This window comes from Exophiala mesophila, assembly GCF_000836275.1.
Source record: "Exophiala mesophila strain CBS 40295 unplaced genomic scaffold supercont1.1, whole genome shotgun sequence".
Classification (NCBI taxonomy): Eukaryota; Fungi; Ascomycota; class Eurotiomycetes; order Chaetothyriales; family Herpotrichiellaceae; genus Exophiala; species Exophiala mesophila.
The window spans coordinates 4,136,077-4,157,953 of NW_015622504.1; the positions used below are offsets into that span (position 1 = coordinate 4,136,077).

General features: G+C 50.2%; 6 protein-coding genes across 8 annotated transcripts; 2 read left to right on the forward strand and 4 right to left on the reverse strand.

Annotated features, from left to right (window-relative positions):
• The first annotated feature begins 3,091 nt into the window (after positions 1-3,091).
• On the forward strand, positions 3,092-5,616 carry PV10_01321. 2 transcript variants are annotated; one of them, XM_016365515.1, is made up of 3 exons: positions 3,092-3,852; positions 3,904-4,043; positions 4,100-5,616. In XM_016365515.1, the coding sequence occupies exons 1-3, from the start codon at positions 3,363-3,365 to the stop codon at positions 4,928-4,930; spliced, it is 1,461 nt and encodes a 486-aa protein (XP_016229164.1). In that variant the 5' UTR covers positions 3,092-3,362; the 3' UTR covers positions 4,931-5,616. The 2 variants fall into 2 exon arrangements, with proteins under 2 accessions (XP_016229164.1, XP_016229163.1); XM_016365514.1 differs by having other exon boundaries at positions 3,092-4,043.
• A 1,872-nt stretch (positions 5,617-7,488) lies between these two features.
• Positions 7,489-8,960, forward strand: PV10_01322 (uncharacterized protein). Its single transcript, XM_016365516.1, has one exon. It carries the CDS (start codon positions 8,008-8,010, stop codon positions 8,347-8,349), a length of 342 nt encoding a protein of 113 aa, XP_016229165.1. The 5' UTR covers positions 7,489-8,007; the 3' UTR covers positions 8,350-8,960.
• A 294-nt stretch (positions 8,961-9,254) lies between these two features.
• Positions 9,255-11,049, reverse strand: PV10_01323. 2 transcript variants are annotated; one of them, XM_016365518.1, is made up of 4 exons: positions 10,684-11,049; positions 10,334-10,605; positions 10,069-10,220; positions 9,255-10,006 (listed from the first exon to the last, which is right to left on the reverse strand). In XM_016365518.1, exons 2-4 carry the CDS (start codon positions 10,343-10,345, stop codon positions 9,754-9,756), a joined length of 417 nt encoding a protein of 138 aa, XP_016229167.1. In that variant the 5' UTR covers positions 10,346-10,605; positions 10,684-11,049; the 3' UTR covers positions 9,255-9,753. The 2 variants fall into 2 exon arrangements, with proteins under 2 accessions (XP_016229167.1, XP_016229166.1); XM_016365517.1 differs by having other exon boundaries at positions 10,334-11,049.
• A 1,655-nt stretch (positions 11,050-12,704) lies between these two features.
• On the reverse strand, positions 12,705-14,878 carry PV10_01324 (uncharacterized protein). The gene is made up of 3 exons (XM_016365519.1): positions 14,378-14,878; positions 13,384-14,312; positions 12,705-13,318 (listed from the first exon to the last, which is right to left on the reverse strand). The coding sequence occupies exons 1-3, from the start codon at positions 14,568-14,570 to the stop codon at positions 13,157-13,159; spliced, it is 1,284 nt and encodes a 427-aa protein (XP_016229168.1). The 5' UTR covers positions 14,571-14,878; the 3' UTR covers positions 12,705-13,156.
• A 953-nt stretch (positions 14,879-15,831) lies between these two features.
• On the reverse strand, positions 15,832-18,039 carry PV10_01325 (uncharacterized protein). Its single transcript, XM_016365520.1, has 2 exons — positions 17,866-18,039; positions 15,832-17,803 (listed from the first exon to the last, which is right to left on the reverse strand). The coding sequence occupies exon 2, from the start codon at positions 17,071-17,073 to the stop codon at positions 15,934-15,936; it is 1,140 nt and encodes a 379-aa protein (XP_016229169.1). The 5' UTR covers positions 17,074-17,803; positions 17,866-18,039; the 3' UTR covers positions 15,832-15,933.
• Positions 18,040-19,886: 1,847 nt separating this feature from the next.
• PV10_01326 (uncharacterized protein) lies at positions 19,887-21,520 on the reverse strand (the record flags this gene model as incomplete). The annotated part of the gene is made up of 1 exon (XM_016365521.1): positions 19,887-21,520. The coding sequence occupies one exon, from the start codon at positions 21,518-21,520 to the stop codon at positions 20,126-20,128; it is 1,395 nt and encodes a 464-aa protein (XP_016229170.1). The 3' UTR covers positions 19,887-20,125.
• Positions 21,521-21,877: the final 357 nt, after the last annotated feature.

A 21,877-nucleotide genomic window follows, 5' to 3' on the forward strand; every position in this document is an offset into this window, starting at 1 on the left:
CGGGGTTGTTTCTGATCAGTGGGTGAGGGAAGCCCGCCGCCTGGATAGTGGTTAGTTTGGTAACAATTGACAGCGGATCATAACCGCAAGCCAGATATCTCCTGAGCATTTTGATCCTGCCAAAAGAGCCCAATATTTTGTGAGCATTAATGGACCCTCCTGGCCGAAGAAAATCGACTTCAAGTCGTGTGAACATCCACAGGTAAACAGTAAACAGCAGCAGTTGTTTGTAAACGGCCAAAAATATCCAACTTGTAAACAAACATATGCCCTTGTGGCGATGATAGGGACTTGTAAGTCATAGCTTCAGCACTGCTCACCTGGTGTTCAAGTCTCTTTGTTTACCTGTAAACAAGTTCCAATCTGGGCCACTTTATCGCGATGATGAGGTGGTCTTGGGATGGTCATGATTCAATCTACTGACGGTGATGAGTCGCCACTTGGTGGAGGATGGAAGGAGCCAACACTGATTTCAATAGATTGAGCACTCTCCCAGTCAACGAGGTGGGCATCAACAACCCAGGTGGCGAAATCGCGAGAAGGTCAGTGCGGACACGCGACAGCTGTCGGCCAAATGAGCACGGATGGGCAAAGGGGGGCCAAAGAAGCGGTTTGACAGCGTCCGAGCTGTGATGAGCCCCATTTGCAATTTGGACTTGAGATCTGGGCAAGACCTGGTGTACGTTGTTGGATTTAATTGCTGTGGTGTGTAAGGCGTCTGGCATACGCGCCATTCGTCTTGGTGGTAATTTGGATGTGATCATTAGATTTTGTTGTATGCATGCTTGCGTAAATTTGAGGTGGTCGAGAGCCTGAAACGTTTCCTGGTTGCAGGAGACGAGGAGGAAAGGGGCGCCGAGTAGGCTTTCAGGGTCAGGGAGAGGCTACGTACAGCCTTTTCAAACCCGGGTTGCGGCACGAATGAATGTTGACGCGAAAAGACGAGACAAGACAAGGATATGTCAGTGAAGTTCTTTTCGGGGGTGCTGGTTCCATTTTTGGCTATGCTCGCCCTGAAAAATGGCGGGAGTTTTCCCATTTGGACGATTTCGACGCTGTCTCACGGAAGCCATGACACCTTTCCACGAGCTGTCCGAGTCAATCAGAGCACGGAGAGAGCCAAAATGATTTCAGGAGTCAGTGCGAAGAGGATTTGCCGTTGAAAGCGCGTGCAGACGTCCATGATGGAGGATGAAGTGTCTTCTGACAGGTGTTAGTGCAGGGGTGGCCGTCGTCGTGGATCTGACATCAACATCCGCAGCCTTTGAGGGGCTCCCACAGGCAATTGACCTATAGAGATGACGTCCGAATGAAGTTGGAGGGAATCAAGGAATTGAGATCTGTAGAGCAAAGTTAACAAATGCAGGTTTGAATGGATAAGGCCACGAAGCTGAAAGTCCGACAGGTAATTATGCACAAGGCATGAAATCTCAGTGGCCGCCGCAGGACAATTGCATCGTCCATTATGTATGATGCAATGCTAAATGTCGAATCGGTACAAAGGGAAATCTTGCCCGGTGAGTCAACCATGGGTCGACGACGTGCAAAGTGAGAATTGACTAATTGTTAGCTGCGACCTGAGGCCTCGAAGGAGTTTGGTAGAGAGAATGGTTGGGGAAAGGAGAGAAGCCAAGTCTGCAGATGTGCCATTCAGCCTTTGCGAGCGTTTCGTGAGCCCGAGGCAGCCCCTCGACGTCCCCATTTCATTCGCCCACCAGCCAAACGACGTTGTGGATGGGCAGTGGTGAGCCCCGCGGGCTCCTCATGTCTGCACCGAACGCGTTTCCAGGTGCCCCTCGTCCTCTATTCAGAGCACCCCTCGTGCCTGGTAGACCTCCCTTTCTAGGCCTGGCTTAACTAAAAGGAGCCAAATTGGAGCCAGGTTGGAGCCAGGTTGGAGCCAGGTTGGAGCCAGATTGGAGCCAGATTGGAGCCAGATTGCCCCTCCGCTCCACTAAATGACTTGCAGGGTGAACCACGACTGCAGTCACCCCTCTCCGTGTCTGTCCTCTCACAATCAATCCTGCAAGACCCAGACTTTTTTCCTAGTCCCACCCTCGCATCCCACAGAGCCACTCCAGACTCGAGGCAAACATGTCATCTGCAATCGTGACCTCAATTACTCAATCGTCACCATCCTTCACCGACCAGAGAAGGCGAGATGAGGCGCACGACGAGAAATGATAAAGCATCAATTGACCGTCGATCGACTAGTCTCGTCGTCGTCTCCATGACTTCACTTATGGGAGGCCAGGTAACCAGCCTTGACCACCAACAACCCATTTCCCACGAGAGAACGCTCGAGTACCCCGTCGCCCTGTGCAGACACGTCAGTCTGTCCGTCAACACCCATCACTGCGGTCACTAACATCAAGCTCTACATAGACGTCCTTCGCCGCAAGATTGCAAAACATAGGCCCTGAATCCACCAGTCAGTCTCGCCACGGACCGGCCGCTCAGATACTCAGTACAAAGACCACCTGAATCCCGTCCGTGTTCTCTGTCGCTCCATCCTTCAACACTCTCTCCTCCACACGCTCGGATCGAAACTTGGATACCACTGCTGCACGGCTCGGCCAGAGTCTACACACACCACGTGGGAGCACAACACAAACAGTTGGGGGTCGACCGATACTTGAGCCAATACCAACATCTCAGCTCCAAGCAAGTTTGAGCCTCGCTTACAAGAAAACATTTCACTCAAGCCATACGACGTACGACAAGGTAGTTCTTTGCGACTAGTAACCTGTTGCTTGGCTGTTACATCGGCCATATACAACTCGAGGCTGAGTATAGCATCTCGGATCGGAGGCAAAGTCCAGGGGCAGCAAACCTAAGCGGGACCTGAGCGCATTACCGTCGCTTGTCTCCTCCCGGCTAAAAAGCTGAACGTTCTTGCGTCACCCTCCACCCAAAAAGGTCCCATTCCTTCTGGAGGTTCCCGCCTTGACTCTAACACTACTGGCTGCCAAGGATAGCATACCAGAGTCTCGCCCTTGTTGTCAAGCATTCGCATTCCCCGAGCGAATGCCAGCGTTTCATTAGCCACACTTCGGCTCTCTTTTCTTCGTACCTTCCTTTGGACTCGTTCTATCGATCTCTATTCCATTCTAGGTGAGTCTATTTCAATATTGCCTCGACTCCTGTGTTCTATTTTCCAAGGTCATGGACTGTGCTCTCTGATATCATATATGACGGTGGTTGGACCAACAAGGTCGCCGCATCTCAGTGGATGAGAGCGCCTTGACCTTCTCCACCTCTGGCACTGATCCCGGGCGGGCCAGAGTGCTATCAATACCATGATCCCCATCGACTCTGGACCTTGGGTTGTTCTTTCTGTATCACATCACTAACACGCAATCATGCAGACCTCAGACTACCGGTACAATTACACTCAACCACAGAAATCTCAAGGAGACGCTGCTCACCAGCGCCCATTGAGACAACCGCCTACGGCATATCCTGTCAAGGGAGGAATGGAAATTGGTGGCCTTCTGAACGCCAGGAACGCCGCCGCCGCCGACGCTCAACTTAGACGCCAGCTTCAACAATCGATGCACGTAGAGGGTGGAGTCGCATACGCCATGAATCACAACCAAGGTCCAACAATGCTTCACCACGCCCAACACCCTATGCAACACCCCAGTGGCATGGGATATCCTCCGCTCGGTCAGCCGCAACATCCTGCGCACATGTATGGCAACAGCTTCATTCCACGACATGACACCCACGCAGCTCTTGCCGACGACAACTTTGGTGCAATGAAACCAAGAAACGAAGGAGCGCCCAAGGCTTTTGCCTGCAGCACCTGCCAGAAGGGGTTCGCCCGACGCAGTGATCTGGCTCGTCATGGTATGTCGTTATCCGTTCTACTTCTAAAGCAGCGAGTTCTAACTCGAGTAGAACGCATTCACAGTGGCATCCGACCACATGCATGCGACTACCCAGGCTGCGGAAAACAGTTCATCCAGAGATCTGCTCTGACTGTGCATGCGCGAGTTCACACTGGAGAAAAACCACATATGTGTGAACGTTGCGGAAAGGTGAGTCACAGGCGTTGCGCTTGCATTTGGGCGACATGGACTAACGAGCTTTGCAGCCATTTTCCGACTCCAGCTCACTGGCCAGACATCGCAGAATTCACTCCGGCAAGCGACCATACAAGTGCCCATACGCCAACTGCCAGAAGACGTTCACTCGGCGAACGACACTCACTCGTCACCAAAATCATCACACTGGGACGATCGAGCAGGCAGCTGCCGAGACCAACGCCAAACTATCGACCACTCAGCCTCCATCGCAATCGATCTATGGGTCTACCTCCGGATCTTCGAGGAATTCCACGGCCTCGCCTGCCGATAGACAATTATCGGTTTCTCCCAACTCAGAGTTGCCACCAGTGACCAATGGGATGGCGCGACAAGGGTCGGATTATGGATACATGTCGCAACCCCACTCACTACCGCCCCACATGCGAAGCGACTACCAACAAAATGCTCAGCGCACCACACCTTCGATGAATGCGCATTCGCTCCAACACTATACCAGTGCTCCTCAGCAGCAAAGACCACCTACAGCGTCTCGGCCCTCAAATTATGGGCCACCCCAACCCATGGAGCCACCCACGACAGGGCCTGGTAGTGGCAACGCTTCCCCTCACATGAACAATCTCGCCTGGGCTGGACAAAATGCGCCCAACATGCCAGGATCAGGCAACATGGACAATTATGCTTATCCTGAGCCGGCTTATGGTGGTCACAACATGTACTATCCAGGAACGAGCATTCGTCGACCACAGAGCACGGAGCCGGAGGACTACGGCATCCGGCTACGACATCCTCACATGGCCCACCAGGTACCAATCACGGCAGACTGGAGTGCCATGCCCATTGGCGTACAGGACAATCGACAAGAGCGATATGTGATGTAGACGAGTTTCCACATGCTTGGCAGCAAGCGGAGACTCCATCTTCAATAATTCCAACTCGGTGACACATCAGGCACATCAGGTGGACGCTTGATTTTTGCACGACGGTGGCAGAATCAATTCACTTGCTCGGTTTGGGAACCTTCTGCCAATCGGTCGCTTCGATCGATCTTTTCTCTCTACGATACCCCAACGGCCAAGTTCTCAGGACTTGATATTGTTTTGGAGTTGTTTATGCAATGTATGACATGCAGGACGGTTTCCACCAGGGCACAGTGTACAAGGGGGATTATCTGGTCAGGTGTAGGTTCTACGGAGTACTCGGTCATCATGGGTTGGGGAGGGTGAGGACCCCTCGAGGCATTTGGGAATAGCAGCGTCTGGATTTGAACATTTGTGGTTGCAAAACCGTTAGTCGGTGGCGCACGGTCCTGCATGTGAACCGACCACATTAATTGGCGCACACGGGCCGCTGAAAGACTTGATCGGGACAGGTTAGAAGTCGGTTGCCTCACAGGCGCCTTGAAAGAGTCATGTACTAGTGGCGATAAGGCAAGCACACTTTCAATCCTTGACCCTCTTCTCATTGAACAATAATGTATGATGCTCGTAATGTTCGTGATGCTCTCCTAAGAGCTGGTCTGCGCTCTGAGGATCTTCCGCTTCGGTCCATCTGGCGAGTTACGTAGGTGATTATGCCCGATTGAGGATATCGAAGCTGTAACGGCGCACGCCTAAGCCACAGGACCTCGTAGGTAGCGTCGATCCAGGGCTCATGGCCCAGGACCTAGAACAAGGCTATACGTGATTTTACGAAACAAGGTCAGATCACACCAATATACAAGATAGTTTTCTAGGCTATCGATTTGGAGACCAGTCGATTCTGACGCCGATCCCAGAAAGGAAGGCCTTACGAGTAAATGCTCCACTGATTGAGAAGCAACCACCTCAAAGTCCGACAAAACTTCGCCGGAGGTGGCCTGGATCATGGATTCTTTTGTTCTGAAAGCCAATAGGAGATTGGTCAAGAGGAAGAAGAAAACGGAGGAGGGTTCGGCTCCAACAGGGACAGGACATAGTCTCTCGTGGTGTGACGGGTTTCCAGATGACGCTGGTCCTATGGTTCTCGCACGTAGTTACCTCCAAGTGCCTCCATAGGAAGGACAATGAACCGCCGCCGTTAATAAGGTTTATTGCGTCGTTGGCCCTAGCAGGCCTAGATGAAGGGTGCCCCTCGATCCTCGAGGGCGACTGGCGACTTACTAACCAACTAACGACTCCATAATCCGAGCTGCCGTAAGTGCCGACCGGCCGCCCTGCAGGCTGCAGGCTGCATGATCGGATGACCGGCAAAGTACTGTACTTATCTTAGTTCCAGGCGTTGAGATATGGGGTACTGTAGTGTCCGTCGTTCGGTGGAAGTCTCCTTTCACTTTCATGCAGCAGCGTTTGTACCTACCAAAGGGAGTTAGGTTAGTTGGGATCGATCAGTCTAAGTCGTTCCTCTACAGAGTAGATAGTGGCTAAGTAAGTACTTAGTCTGCCTAGATATTTAGTACTTAGCACTTATCTGAAAGGCAGGTACAATCCAAAAGACGTGTGTCATCAGTTCTGAGTCTTGCCACAGTGGAAAGCGCGACCGCGGAGTCACGCACTCATGGCAGGCACAGCTGACGATTGATGAAGTTCATTTACTCCTCGCAACTGGAAAGTACCTCGATCCTAACTCAAAAAGACTGACACGTCGCCGAAAATAGCAATTTAGCCTATAGGCGAGCCTGTAGCGACAAGCGCCACCATTCCACCCATTCCCCGGAGGATGCGCAATGGCCCCTTGGCCCTATGAAACCTACCCTAAGTACCTAGGTACACATACCCATGGACCATATCCTTGCCCAAACGACATCCTACCTTTTGTCAATCCGGGGTTGGTTTCTGCCCCTTGTCCTGAAGAAAAAGGCGCTTCTTGAGTTTTTTCGCTTACCCCCGTCTCTGTTCGCTAATACGCCTCGTCTCAGCCTCAAGATTCTGGGCAACCTTGTTTCTTTCAGCCTCGACGTCAAGATACTCTGAATACCAGTCATACCCTCGATACCCCTCTGCTCTTACCTAATTACTGGGATTTGTCCCCTGTTTGGAAAGTCTTGTTATTGCTGGAGGTACCCTGACTAGGTCGGTATGTACCCTGTCACTATCTGCCTGAATGACATTCTATTTCGCCACAGGATGTCGATGACATTGTCGCATCCTTGAGCTGAACTGAGATACGCGATGTGGCGACCAGATTCTAGCGACGTGGAGCATTCTTGGCATTCGCTGCCACGACGACGATGAATGCCACGCACGACCAGGGTCAATCGAGATGAACGAAACCTCACGAGTCACCACCGTCCATGTGCACCAAGTTGGTAGTTCATGCGTGCCTGTAGGCTATACCCACAGGGTACAAGGGTATTCCGCGTCGCATTGTCGTTTTCGGTAGTTTACGCGAAACCACATGTCAGCTCGCATCAATTGTTTCTTGTACTGCATTATTGCATCCTTGAGTCGTTGACCTCCCTCCTCTCTCAAATATCCTCTTTCCATGCCAGCGCAGACAGGGATTTTCAATCCTTGTTTACTGTTCAGAACATGGTCAGGATGCTTTCCGACTACGTATGTCTTCAGATGCTAAAGCTGCAGGGAGACGACATCGTGGACTCTGGCGTTCTGTTGACCTCGATCTACACCAAAACCGTGATTTTTGTGGACGAACATACCTTGACATCGCCCCGGTGAATTCACGCAAGACGACCTGAGGTAGGGCATGGCTGGGCCTCTTCCCACTTCTTCATAGCGATCGGTCAATTCTGCAATGGTTATTGGTTTCCCTTGCCACGTCTTTGTTCCTTGGTCGGATGCAAGGTAAGGAGATGATGCTCTACTGACCTCGGGGTTCTTTTTGAGACATTTGGGCACAGTTTCCTTACATCCAGCGTTCGCTTTGATCCCCTGGATCCAATACTTCATTGAATCCTCTCCTTATCTTGATAGCAACCCTTCTTTTGCCCACTATTCATGCTTACCTGCCGTTGCATCATATGACATATAACATCTCAACTGGGAGGCCGAAACAACAAAAATTCTACAACAAAGTACATGATCCTGACTTGGGACAAGTTCGCAACTTCCAACGACCTCAAATTCCGAATGAAGACACCCCTCTCCTGCCTCTACCTCGAATCATCCTCACGAGAGATCAATCGTTGTTTCCCAAGGAACTTCTAGAGACACTCGCTTCAAAAGAGCCGTTCATACTTCTTTCCATCATCCCATCCCGGATTATCTGGAGCATCATGCAGATGTCTTGGACCATGAATCACACTTTCACTTGTGTGACCATCAACCTCGACGTGATCACGACTTCCCACCATTCATACTGACGCCGGCCTTCACTGAATCAGCGCCTGTTCGCAGGCATCTGACACCATTCAGCAAGCTGAGCCTAAGTCAATCTGCACACTCCAAAGACATCGTCGTTGTGAACGTCGAGAAACTTTGACCCGCAGCAAGGGAATTCTACTACCGCAGCGATGGTGTCGCCGTACTTCGACAACAAATCAACTCCATCGAGGTTCATCACTAAATGCCAGCATTCTCGCCAAAACCAAGGCTACACCTCAACCTGGGACAGACCGACCACTTCCACGAGACACAACACTTTTGGGTTCGAGGCAAGGTGATCACCACGGAATAACCCTTGATATCTCCACGACTCCTACTCGGTCATCTTCCCAAACATGCTCTTTGAAAAGTCAATCCGCTTAGGAAATGGACAATTTACCTTCCTTGCTTCCTTCACAATTACACTACATCCCCACAGTCAACAAACACGAGTGAAAGGCATCACTCATTTAGATCGAATCGAGTCGGATCGAACACCGTCGAAAAGGCAAGCAGTCTGGAAAGACAGGTCCAGAAGCGCGGGATCGCATTCAAAGGCCTAGGCATGAGCTAGAATCTGGTCCCCTCGAAGTCGAAGTCGAAGTCGAAGTCGAAGTGGGACAAAAGAGAGGAGCAGGCCACCACATCAGGACTGTTGTCACTCACATTGCGACATATCCAAATCTCACCCTGTGGTTCCCAGATACATCTATGAGGAACCAAAGTACATGCTCCGATGGTGGTTTGAATGAACATCTTGCCCTACTCTGAAACCCTGTCTGTTCCATCAACCCAGATAGTGAGCCGAGAAGAGGCCAGAAACCAAGAAATTCAGTTGGATAGTGTCGACAGTATACTGGATCAGTGATGGGTGAACGTCACTACCGGTTGAAGCTTCATGAGAGATGTGCGACGGGTTGATCAATTTCACTATGGTTTATCCTTGAGAGGCAGAAATCTCCGGAATAACAACACAAGAACAATACACGTGTCCATGTCCCGGTGCCGCTGGGGAAAGCAGTTTGATGCGTCCGAGTCACGTCACAGGCTGAAGATTCGACGAGGCTGAAAACTATAGAGACGACAAGCGCAAAGGTTCCAAGGATCTCCAAGAGATGGACGCAGAACTGGATCGGCAGCACAGGTAGGCAAGCCCTTGGAGATCGTGGGAATATCCTTTTTTCAGCCGCCGGCTTGAGCGTTCGTAATAATCTAGATTGGGTGCTGTATCAATCAGCAGCTTTGAGTTGAGGTTTTTTATTCGTTTTCTCTGCCGATCACACAGTGTGGGTATTCGTAGCGTGAACAGTATTCCCAGTACAAAATTGTATTGTGATTGAAAGTCGTGTCATTGGGGGGGCATTAGATTGCACGGCATAGGTGCACCGAGACCAAACCGCGGCTTATTCGGCATAGTATCGCTTCATAAGAGCATCCACGATCTTGTAGGCTTTCTTTGCTTCGTCGATGCTTTGACGACTTAAACGAATGAGCTTGTCCTCATCTGGCTCGTCCACTTCTCCTGTTTCATTCTTCTTGTGACCATAATGCTGAATCTTTTCACACTCGTCTTTAACCTTGGTAAAACCTAGGGTGGCAGATGAACCTTTCAGAAAATGGCCCAGACTGGATAATTCGGGTAGATTTCTCTCTTTCCTGTAAGGTCAAATCTGTCAGAACTGCGAACCATGGTGGTGGGGGTGGAGGGAGCAACTGACAAAGCAACGTCCATCTTTGTAAAAGTCTGTTCGGCTTGTTCCAGGAAACCAAAAACGATAGACTTGCTGAAGTCACGATCATCTTCTTCGTCCATGTCAAGGATTTGCTCGAAGGCAGATCTGTCGACATTGTCACCGAAATCGAAATCCGCCTGAGGTCACAAAGGGTATTAGTAAATGGTTCTCAGGGCTTTGGGGTGCGGTGCGGTGCGGGGCCAAGATCGAGAGGTGGTGGTGTCTGGTTTGTTTGTGGTTTCCAACTTACTTCTTCAGCCATTGTGAGAAGAGAATTTGATGGTAGTGGTGACCAGGTTCTTTGTTGCTGATCTGTCGGGACGGCTGGACAGGCGAGAAAGGCTCTCGAAAAGTGGTGAAAACCTGATGTCGTCGTGCAGGAAGACCGACAGCCGAAGGAGGAAACGAGTGGGGGAGTGAGAAGGATGAGCGCGGGAGGAGCAGCAACTGGCTGATTGAAGGTGGTGGTGACAACAGATGAGGATGAGGATGTCTCACGACCTTGAAGACCAGAGAGGTCTGCTACAGTGAGGTGTTAGCGGACTGAATCAGCATGCGAGCAGTGTGGTAAAAGGATAGGTGCGGTTGGATCACATGTACCAAGGAGCGAGCGAGTTAGAGTTACTCAAGTACCGTGGTTCAGTACCAAGCGGGATGGGATGTATGTGAAGAGTGATGAGCAAGATGTACTGCGGGGAAGAAACAAAACTGGTAGAAGCTGTTGGAGCGCAAGGAGCCAACAGATCAAAAAATGACTCCAGGACAGATGAGCAACAAAGCAAGAAGGGCGGACGAAGGAGGACGCCGAGAAATGGACTCAAGAGTAGTTGCGATAGTGGGATAGTGGGATAGTGGTGCGGACGATGGTGGTTGGTGGTGGTAAAAGTGGTGGTGGTTGTGGTGATTTGTGCAGGCGCAGGCAGGTAAGGCACAGGCGCAGGTCAATGTGCAGGAGCAGTTACAGGTATACGGAGTTAGTAGGCACAGCAGGAACAGGAGGCGCAAGTAGACACATAGGGACAAGAGTAATGGACATGGTAGTGGACACTGGGGCGTCTGTAATCGGGTCTGGTGGAGTACAACGGACGTCGCACAAACCAAAGTCGTGTGGCAGGTCTAAAGTCCCCAGGCGCACAGTGACGTACTGCCGGACGGTTAAGTGCAATCAGGTGTCAGGATAGGTGCAAAGGTCCCAATGCAGACGCTGCAAGCGCTGATCACCCGAAGCTTTCGAAAAACGAGGTGTGAATCGCCCCTCTATTTTGGATCAACAAGAGGCTGCCCCCAGCACCCGTGAATGAATCCGAACTTCGATGGCTTGAGGCTGAACTCGTTTCGGGCGGTCAAGGTTAAAAAAAAGTTTTTTTGGCCCGTCATCAGGCAGTACGTGAGACATGGGTTTGGGTCTGTCAAGTGAGTGGATCCATCTCCGTCATTGCCTGGGGGAGTGAAATGGGAAATGCTGGGCGTGAGGGATTGATGAGAGTTTTCTTACTGTGATTGATGGGTTTTGGCCGAGGTCAGGAATTGGTGATGGGTGATTAGGTATAGGATCTGTTTGGGCGAATCAATATTAGTTTTGTATCTTGTTGGAGTGTGTGCCAAACTTGATGTAGGGTTGCCGTATTGTTCCTGATAAGTGGTCTTGGTGCTTGGTGATGTTCAAGAAAGATCCAACCATGTGGAGGGGAGGGGAGGAGAAGGAGGAGGTGGAAGACGGTAGTGGGGTTGGCAAAGACGCCAACTTGGTGGTCGAGGGGCATGAGGGGATGGATGCAGGGGCAGTCGGTAGGCGGGATGCATCCGTAGGGCAAGAAACTACCTCTACTCCGTAGGTACGGTTCAAATGCGCCAGAGGCATGTCCTCGTATAAGCCTTGAGGTTGGAGTGCCAGTGATGGGAAAGAGAGTGGAAACGTCTGGCTTGTCGTGCTGATCCCAAGCTATCAGCCATCAGAAATTAGAGGCTACAAGTCAGAAAGGCGTGAGAATTATGGGGTGTAGTTGGGGTTAGGGGCTTTTAAAGCCAGAGACGCCCCCTGAGGAGTACCCATCATGCCTGTAGAATACACCTTTCACGCCCATCTAACGTCCTACTACTTTTACTGTACTTCCGAACTAATGCCTAGTCTTTTGATAGGGCGTCCTGCGAAGGAAATGTGTTTCGATATCGTTTGCTGTCCATATAGGTATCTAACCGCTCCGAATCGTGGGCCTCTACTACCAAGCTGCATGCATCCACCCGTATGTAAGCCGACCGGCCCTATGACAGACGATAGTTCCCTCATGTAGGTATCCTTTATCGGGCCCGTCCACCTCGTATGTGCAACTGAATACGGCAATCAAAACCCGAGGATGTGGATAGACGTGGACAGCATGCGACTGCATGCATCAAGATTGTGTGACAGAAAGAATGACTGCATGCAATGGAGAAATTCTCTCTCCAAAGGACTGTGAGGCCCTACGAGTATCACTCGAACTTGACGGCTGGAAACCTATACCTTTATTTTCGAGTGTCATTTGTGTAGACGCAGGCCACTATATTCTTCACAGCTGTCGTGAGGATAATGAAGAAGTGTTCAATTATATGGCACTAGTTCTAGGATCTACACTAGACTAGAGCTGGGATCGACCATCCAACACACAATGTGGATCGTCTCAGGGTTTCATAGATTGCGATTAAAATGCTGTTAGTGGCCCCTGGTATGCTTCGTCCTGTATGGGTATAATTTGAGATCTCGTCAGTATTATCAATGGCATTCCGAGTGTCAATATTGCATCACAATCATCAGTGGTTTCTTTGATCCTGTGGTCTAGGGTTTTCCACGGTTTTCTGTTGTCTATCGAGATTGCAATGGCTTGCACGAATGGCAGAACTGGCGGTGTTCAGATATGCCACTCAACTGCCGTCTATGAGATCTTGTTTTCACACCTGACCCAAGCTGCCCCGATTCTGGAACCAGTCTGTTGGCACATGGTTTCCCTATGGATTTGATATGCTAATGTGACATGATCGCCTTCGAGTTCAGAGCCAGGAAACTGTCATCAACTCGAGGCTTGATGGCGTCTGGCCTCTACGAGGTCACCTTGTGGATGGACTCGGCGAGTCTCTTGACATTGGCGTTGGTAATACCTGAAACAGAGATACGTCCGTCTCTGGTGGCGTAGACCGAGTGCTCCTTGGCCAATTGGTCCATTTGCTCAGGGCTTAGACCAGTGTAGGCGAACATACCAATCTGTGGAAATATGTCAGTGCTGGAGAATACCTAAATGGTTTGTCGTTTCAAGACAAGGCTCCTACCTGGTTGGTGATGTGATCCCAGTTATGCTTGCTTCCGAGATCCTCAAGATTCTTCTTCAACAAGGCTCTCATCTTGATGATGCGATCGGCCATGCCCTTGACCTCACCCAACCATTGCTTGTTGAGTTCTGGGTTGCTGAGGATTTCGCTGGCAATTCGAGCACCGTTGATGGGAGGGTTGGAGTAAAGAGGGCGAACAAGAATCTTGATCTGAGAGTCGACGCGCGCCTTTTCTTCTGCGCTGTCGGTGACAATGCTGAATGCACCAACACGTTCACCATAGAGACCCATGTTCTTGGCAAAAGACTGAGCCAGAGCCAGACCATGGCCTTCCTCAATGAACAAGCGGACGGGGAAGGCATCTTTATCAGTGTCACCAGAAGCAAATCCTTGGTATGCCATGTCGAAGAACGGGTAGTGTTGCTTCTCCTTGACAACCTTGCTGATCTCTCGCCATTGCTCTTGTGTAGGGTCAACACCGGTGGGGTTATGGGCGCATGCATGGAGCAGGACGATGCTGTTGTTTGGGATCGACTTGAGATCGGAGATCATACCCTCAAAGTCAAGACCGATGGTGTCCTTGTTGTAGTACTTGTATGGTTTTACCTCCAGTCCAGCGTCGGAGAAGACGGCTTTGTGGTTTGCCCAAGAAGGGGTTGGGATGTAGATGGTCTTGCCATGAGGGTAATGTCGCTCGAAGAACGCACCACCTATTCTCAAAGCACCTGTACCGGAGATGGATTGGGTGATGGCGACACGATCTTCTTTGATGGCTTTGCTCTCTGGGGTGTAGGCCAGGAGCGCGGCATGCTTGGTGAATGACGGTACACCGGTGATGCCAGCATACTCTTTGTCAAGCTTCTGGTCAAGGAGTTTGGATTCAGCTGCGCGGACAGAGGGAAGGACATAGGGCTTGCCAGCGTCATCGCCTGAGAAGGGAGTGAGTAAGTTATGACGACCAAGAAAGAGGTGATGTAGATGAAGAGTGACTCACGGTATGTGCCAGCACCCAAGTTGATCTTCTCCTTGAAGCTGTCCTTCTTGAATGCCTCGGTGATACCTAGAATGGCATCAGGAGGACCCTGTTTGACACTAGCCCAGGTGGAGGCATTCGCGGCGGCAGTGAGGCGAACAGTCTGTTGCTGTCGCAGGGCCGTTCTGGCAGCGGGTCTGAGTGTGGAGAGCATGACGAATTAAGAGAGGATGTGAGAGTGGTAGTGGTAGTGGTAGAGAAGGTGATGTCGTCCCCAAGAAGGGTGGTGGTAATGCACCTATTGGAGGGCAACGGTGTCACTGGAAAGGCAGTATGGAGCAGCTGGGATGATGCACGGCAACACACTGGAATAAGATGAAGTGGACAAGCGCGGCAAAAGAGAAGAGGTAGACAATTGAGCAATGAGAGAGGATGAATGATGAACGGGAGAGGGAAAGTTGATGATGAGATGGTGAAGGTGGTTACGGGGATACAATTCACAGTGGGTGATCAATCACAGACTGGCCAGGGTGTGAGTCGCGAATTATGACTGGTACTTTTTTTTTGTTCTTTCTCCAAATCCCACGTTTAGGATCAGATTCAAGTCAGTGGCAGGTGCATGTCGCGGGTTGCCGCTTCAGGTTGCAAGTGCCGGGGCTCTGAGCTCCAAGCTGCAGCTCCACGGCGATTGACTCATTGGGGGTGCAATGGGTCATTGCATCCACCCATTTCGGTATAATCGGTACAATTGAACGCCTATGCCACCCGCATCACAGATGCCCATACAGTACGAGGATACCTAAACACACCACCACACCTAGGTACCTAGTACTTCCGTAGATTGACACCATCCCCATCAACACCTTTCATCCTACTTACTCCGGACACTGACTCGATGCCATGCCATGATATCCTTAGCGTCCCCGGATTTCTATCAAATGTCCCGACTTCGGAAGTGAAATAGCCTCCCTTTGACCCGCTGACAAGCATGCGATGACCCGAAAGCTCGCTCTCAATGGGCCGAAGTGCTTTTAACCTAGGTACATGGTACATTTCTCCTATCATTATTACTGTTTATGGAGGACAAGCAACACGAGCTTGAACCGGGTACCTGATTCTAGTTTACCCGGTCGCCCATGAAATTCATATGCATACGGAGTAGAGGTACGCAACCGCACTTTTTTACTTTTATTAACCCACTGTACTCCGTAGTTAATTAACCTGCCCGGGCTTTTCACTTGAATTGATTGATAGATTAAGCTAGAATTGCCTGGGACTTTAACCTCGGACTTTGTTTCCACCGGAAGAATGGCACACGTGTATGGACACGTGCACACGTGTTCAGGGGTATAACAATTCTACTCCCTCCCTTTCGACCGAGATGCAATTTCTGTCCTTCTGTCCCCTCTGTCCTCCTTGCGCTTGCGAAGATTACAGTACGTAAAGTCCAGGGGGATTTTCGACTTGAAGAGTGTGTCTTGCATATAGTACATACAGATACGTACGTGGGGTACCTATTGAGGTACGAAGGTCCCTAATACTAGCACCGTACCAATCAATGCATCTTCATACACAGCTCAGGCCAATCGAACACCAGCTTCCTTATGCCTCTTACCCATTGCACCTTGTGCATTGCTCATCCCTGTAGCCTTGCTACTATCCAATACACTGGATGCCTCTCTCTTCTTCTCCTCTGCAACCTTCTTGAGATGTTTCTCCGTCTTCTGCTTACCACTGCCTTTGCCATGGAACTGGTGGCTGAGATGTTTGAAAGCCTCTTTAGCGTTCATCGATCTTCCATCGTCATCAATGTATTTCAACGTCACGTCCGGCTTGTATTCGCGATTGAACGCTGCTGCCGCTTGGATTGAGCTCTGGTGCTCGCGTTGTGTGTTTTGCCATCGAGCGTGTTCCTCTCGCTCCTTGACCGACATATTGTTGAGCTTGCCAGATTGTCGATCCCGTTCACGCTGTGCTCGAGCCCGTTGCTCCGCTTCATGCTCGCGCAGTCGTGCCTCGATGATGAATTTCTGTCGATCCTTATACAGACTGTTCTTATCGCCAGCGTCGCTCTCCTTGATCAAACCACGTTGTCGAAGCAGTCCTAGAGCTGCTCCAACACCTTGGTCCATCGTCTTTTCGTCATCCAGACCTGAATGTGATATGTCTGGAGTGTTGGTCGACTGTTCACGGCGCAGACGCTCGAGAAGCTCCTCTTCATTCTCCACTCCGTTGTAAGCCTCGCCCATAGGATGATCTTCTTCCTCCTTGACGGGAGTTGGCGGGCTGGCCGCTTCTGGCTGCTCGATTGATTTTTGCACTGGTTGTTCCACCGGCTCCTCTCGAGGCCGAGAGGAAAGATTGTCCAAGAATACTGTAGTATCATCGAAGACCAGTCCACCATTGGCCTCGTCTTGTACACTCGCCTCGTCCGCCTCCTCCTGCTTTAACTGCTTGATGATGTCTTCCGGTTTTCGTTTTTGCTTCTTCAACACTGCTCGCCGACTACTCGCCAAAGCACTGGCCAGGTCATCGTCGTCGTTGAAGTTGTCTTGATATGAACGTGATTTGGAGCGTGCGATGGCGGGTTGGGTGTCGACTTCCATGGCATCACCATTGGCTTGATCTTGAGCCGGGTAAATGTCATCCTCATCAATCTCCTTTTGCCGCTTGGATTTCTTCTTCTCCTTCTTAGGCTTCTTGATCTTAACCTCCATGTAATCGGAAACAGACTCGGGTTTGAGAAAGTCGAGACTAATTGAGGTCTTTAACTTCTCACCAACTTGTTGACGTTTAGCTTCTCGCTCTTCAATAGTGGCACCTTTGCCATCAAGAGTAAACGCCTTGCGCTTCTTATCGTCGTATTGAGAAAGCAAACCCTTTTCCGAGTCGTCATTTACATCATACACCTTGCGCTTTTTGAGGTCGAGTTTTTCTTTGAGGGCATCTTGTGCATTGATTTCAGCGTTCTCGAGTATATCCTCCTGCTCGCTGTCATCGTCCTTTCCGATTTCTTGATCTCGTAGTGTAAGGATCTGCTCGGAATCGAGACCGTCAAAATCATCAATCTCGTGAGCTACCTGCACTCCGGCGAGGTCTTTGGAGGTATATTCAATTGCAGCCTCGGCCTCCCGCTCGGCCAATTCTCTGGCTAGCCGCTCCGCACGTTCACGTTCGATCTTAAGTTGACGCTTCTTTTGTCCTTTCAGCCAGGCTTTGGCGTCGAGATCACCTCCCTCATCGACATCGCCGAGACCTTTTCCTTCGAGTTTCCTGGCTCTGGCATCAGCATCGCGGGCCTTTTGTAATTCCTTTTTCCGTTTCTCTCGTTGCACTCTTTTTTTCTCATCATCTTGAATTTGTTTCCAATTGGCGAAGCCAGCGGCCTCGCGAGTTTCGAGGGTGGAGGCTACTTCGCGGTCGGAGTCTTGGTCGGAGTCGTCATCGCTTGCAGAATGTGATTTGAATGTTGGTCCCTCAGAGGTAGATGGAGGTTGTGAGCCACTTACGTTCAACAATGGTAGACCCAGGCTCTTGCGGAGCTTGTTCATCTGCTCAATGTCTGCGGCGGCGGCCATCTTGAAGGTGGACCGAGAGGAGATTGCGAGAATCTCCCGACCGATGACACTGACAAAAATGAACAAGAGACAGATAGTCTGCCAAAGAGTTGTTGAGGGGTCGAGGGTTGAGGGAATGAAGAAATGTTCTATGACAGGCTGCGCTGGCGCCACAATTCACGACTTTTGAGTTTTGTTTGACAGCCACTCACCCAGTCAAGCCACTTGAGCCACACTAGCCACACTAGCCACAATCTTGGCATCAAACTTTAAATTCTTTCCCCAAGAAACTTCAAAACACCAATTTTCCCTTTCTTCTTTTCTCTTCTTTTCTACTACAAACCACGTTCTGAGTCAACGCTTGATCCTTTCCATTTCCTTTATGGGAATGTGAGAGTTGCATCTCGCTTGACGCTCTCGACACCAACCCCATGGAGCACATTAAGCATCCCCATTAATGTATATCATCCGGTCGAGCAGAACTGAGATTAACCCGAGAACTTTTTCACCCCTTTGGGGGTCCTCCACCTGTAGCGCCGGATCTTGTATCTGTGCGCTCGATGGTTGAAGGTTGTGTAGGGAGACGTCTTATTCCCAAGCTTGGTGTGATCCTCGTCGAGGAATGATCATTGAGCAAAACCAAGACTATTGTCTACATTTCATTACATTATAACAATTCTTTTGATGATCTGGATGGATGTGCATAGACCTGATACATATGAAAGGTTTACTCCGTACGTACATTTATCTAGCAGTAGAACCTTGACGCAACTACTGCACAACTAGGGGACCCTAGGGTTGACATATTTCAAGACGCATCGTCGTCGTCGTTAGTGAGTGCAATCCGAGCATGCAGTCTCCGATTGGTCGAGATGAGGATGAAGGTTTGAAAGGAGAGATCAAGGTATGGATTACGATGCAATTTGACCAAAACTTCGGATTATTGTCCATATCGGGGACGCTTGATTGTCATCGATACAGAACCAGTGAACACACTACATCCTTGGCCTTCATACGCCAGCTGCGGGCGCCGATTGGTTCACATATTATCATACGAACGGCATGAGGGTCTGCCAGGCTCGAGCGCCATTGATTTGTAGTGCTTGTTACTACTGTGTATCAAGTGTATGAATGACCTACTGTTATTCTCCTGTAAGCATCAGCTTCTTGGTGTCCATCAAGTTGAGCCTCTAATCTCTTAGGAATCTACTGACGACTGGTATCTCTCGTTTGACCATGTTCGAGCCTCAAAGTCCTCTATCTGGGTCCTTCCCCTTTGAACCTTCAACCTACTCGTGTTTACAATATTACCCACCTCGCCTTTCTTCACATTCCTCGCTTCGTCCTCTTCTCGTATTCGTTTCGTGATGATGCACTCGCCGATTGGACATTGAATTTTATGGACGGCCCACGTATGCAGGCATGGCGTGGCGTGGCGTGGCATTCATGGTATTCCATTGCACTGCACAAGACCAGGTCTTTACGTCCACGGTCCAAACCTAAGCGCTGATAGCAGGTGGTGACATATGAAGTGACCGACTTGTCCTCCGAGAAAACTCTCTCTTGCGTGCGTTTATCTCGGAAGGAAGGCTAGGTCCGTCCCGTCCTCATCCCAGGTGATGCAAATGACCTGCATTGATTGACAGCGCTTGCTTCAAGAAGCCATTATAGCCCTGAGGGATTGGGAATGGGGATGTTGGTTAATTTTACTTATTCATGCAGTCGCCGATTGGATGACATATCGTGGGTCTCGTACCGAGATGTGGCATGAGACAGAATGTCGGGAGTGACACTGGGACTGAGGCCGGATGGAGGCTGGTTTACGAGACGGGACTTGGTTTGAGGGTTTGATTAGTTCTTACACCGTAAGTGCAAGGTCAAGACGGCTGTCCCCCCTCCTCGCCATCCATGCCTGTGTTTATATGTGGAGCAGCTACTGTGTCTGCTTGACTCTGGAGTGGACATACATAACACGAGTGAAACCCTCAGAGAGCATCCATGAATCTAAGAGACTCTCTTTCATGTCTATTATGATTGTATCCTTCTAACCATGTCCCATATTCCCTCATTCCACAGGTGTGTATGTATATATGTATGCTATCACTGACAGAATTCCTTTCTTCTTTCTTTAGGCAAGCCACGACACTCTTTGCCTGAACGACTTCGCCCTCATGCCCTTGTATCCTCATGTCTTCACGTCATAACGCAGACATCACCAACTCGCCAGTCCTCTCTCCCTATCAAACCCCCCTCTTAACTGTCTATTCGGCTTGACAACTTTCCCCTGCAAGACAGTGAATCGCACAATATTCTCACAATCCTCCGGTCTTACTCTCGCAAGCCAGATTAACTGCGTTGCTTCTCCTCCTGACTGCGGACCTCCCTCGCCAGCAGCAGTACCAGCACCAGCACCAGCCTCCTCCGTCTCCTCTCCACCACCAACATCTCCTCTTCGATAGATCATGACGTTCGCACTATACTTGTGTCCACCGACATGGTTGATGAAATAGATACCTACACCGTCGGGTCGTTCGTCGTGGACATCTCGATACAATCCCAAGGGTCGTAGGATTCGTTCGAATTCTTTTCGTAGAAGAGGTGCTGATTGGCCACATCGTGCGTCTCGTGTTTTGTGGCTGCACATGAGGATAAGGTATTTGTGAGGGATGGGTCGGGTGCGGAAGGTAGGAGATAATGAGATGGGGCTGGATGGTGAAGTTGAGGTGGCGGGTGGCGGTAAGGATGTTGGTGATGATAATGAGGTTGAGTTCGATGTCTGTGTTGGATCTTGTTCTGACAATGCACCATTCTCCTGTGTCGACTCTCGACCTCCTCCAATTTGTAGACCATCCACATCAGGAAGATGAATCTGTCCATTTGCATCTCCATTCAAGGCGGATCCCACAATCCCATTCTTCTCGCCATGGCTCACCACTGACTTGACACCACCCACCGGCATATCGTTGGTAACACTCAAATCAACCACCTCCTTCATCAATCGATCAACCTGAGTCGGCCTCACACTCTCCACAATCCTCCAAGCCGGCAACAACAAACAATCACTCCTCACTTCCCCATCATCCTCATATTCATCTCCATCCTTACAAACCGGCAAGTCACAAGCACTCAACATGACTTTCCCATTACTTCTCTCCACACCCACCCTCCCCACCGCCTCCATCACACTTCCCTTCTCATCCATGACATCACGAACCCAATCCCTCTTCCCCGTCGCAACAATCAAATGCGAATTAAACCCCTTGACATGACCAAACAAATGATCTGATTCATCAACATTGAATTTCCGAGGATATTCCACCGTACATGTCGAACAATCATGTAAACAATCCTCACCGTCGATTTGTGGATCGGTTGGCGTGAAGAGTTCGAATTCGGTTTTCGCCTTGGAGAATCCCACCGCACCGCTTCCTCGGCCGGTGAGGTCGACTTGACTGCTGGCCCCGCTGGCAGTAGGTGTGAGAAACGCTCGGACGTTACGCAAGAGGGACATTCCTTGTGTGACTGCCCGATGATGGCCTGGGAGTTTGGGCTTGGGTTGGGAATGGGATTTGGATGTAGATGTTGGAGGGTTTGTAGCGTTTGTCATCTTGAAAATATTAGTCAAACCAATGGGTGGGGTTCCCGTGTTGTTGGATTCGAGTGGATAAGGTACCTACGGAGTAGTACGTAGGTATTGGCTACCGCTGCCGTACAAAGCATGCGCCTTTGACGTGATCGATCGACGCGGAGATAACGGGAGAGTGTGGCTCTGGCTGGCTCTGGCGTCTTACTGTAGGCTTCGAAACCCCAATCTTTCTTTGGCTTTGCGGGACGGGTAATGAACAGACCGAAGAGAACCAGTACTTACTCAATGAGTAATGACAGGAAGCAATCTCAGGGCTTTTCTCTCCTGGAAATAAAGGAATAACAATATGGCAGGTATGATTTGTCCTTTGTCTGTGCA

Bases quoted from the DNA above. Each gene is read 5' to 3' on its own strand.
- PV10_01323 (XM_016365518.1), bottom strand. The intron at 10,007-10,068 runs GTCAGTTGCTCC...TTGACCTTACAG, and splicing joins ACAAAGATGGACGTTGCTTT to GAAAGAGAGAAATCTACCCG.
- PV10_01325 (XM_016365520.1), bottom strand. From the start codon at position 17,073: ATGGAGGTTAAGATCAAGAAGCCTAAGAAGGAGAAGAAGAAATCCAAG.
- PV10_01321 (XM_016365514.1), top strand. From the start codon at position 3,363: ATGCAGACCTCAGACTACCGGTACAATTACACTCAACCACAGAAATCT. The intron at 4,044-4,099 runs GTGAGTCACAGG...CGAGCTTTGCAG, and splicing joins TGTGTGAACGTTGCGGAAAG to CCATTTTCCGACTCCAGCTC.
- PV10_01322 (XM_016365516.1), top strand. From the start codon at position 8,008: ATGACATATAACATCTCAACTGGGAGGCCGAAACAACAAAAATTCTAC.
- PV10_01324 (XM_016365519.1), bottom strand. From the start codon at position 14,570: ATGCTCTCCACACTCAGACCCGCTGCCAGAACGGCCCTGCGACAGCAA. The intron at 14,313-14,377 runs GTGAGTCACTCT...CTCCCTTCTCAG, and splicing joins CTTGGGTGCTGGCACATACC to GCGATGACGCTGGCAAGCCC. The intron at 13,319-13,383 runs GTAGGAGCCTTG...ATATTTCCACAG, and splicing joins GGGATCACATCACCAACCAG to ATTGGTATGTTCGCCTACAC.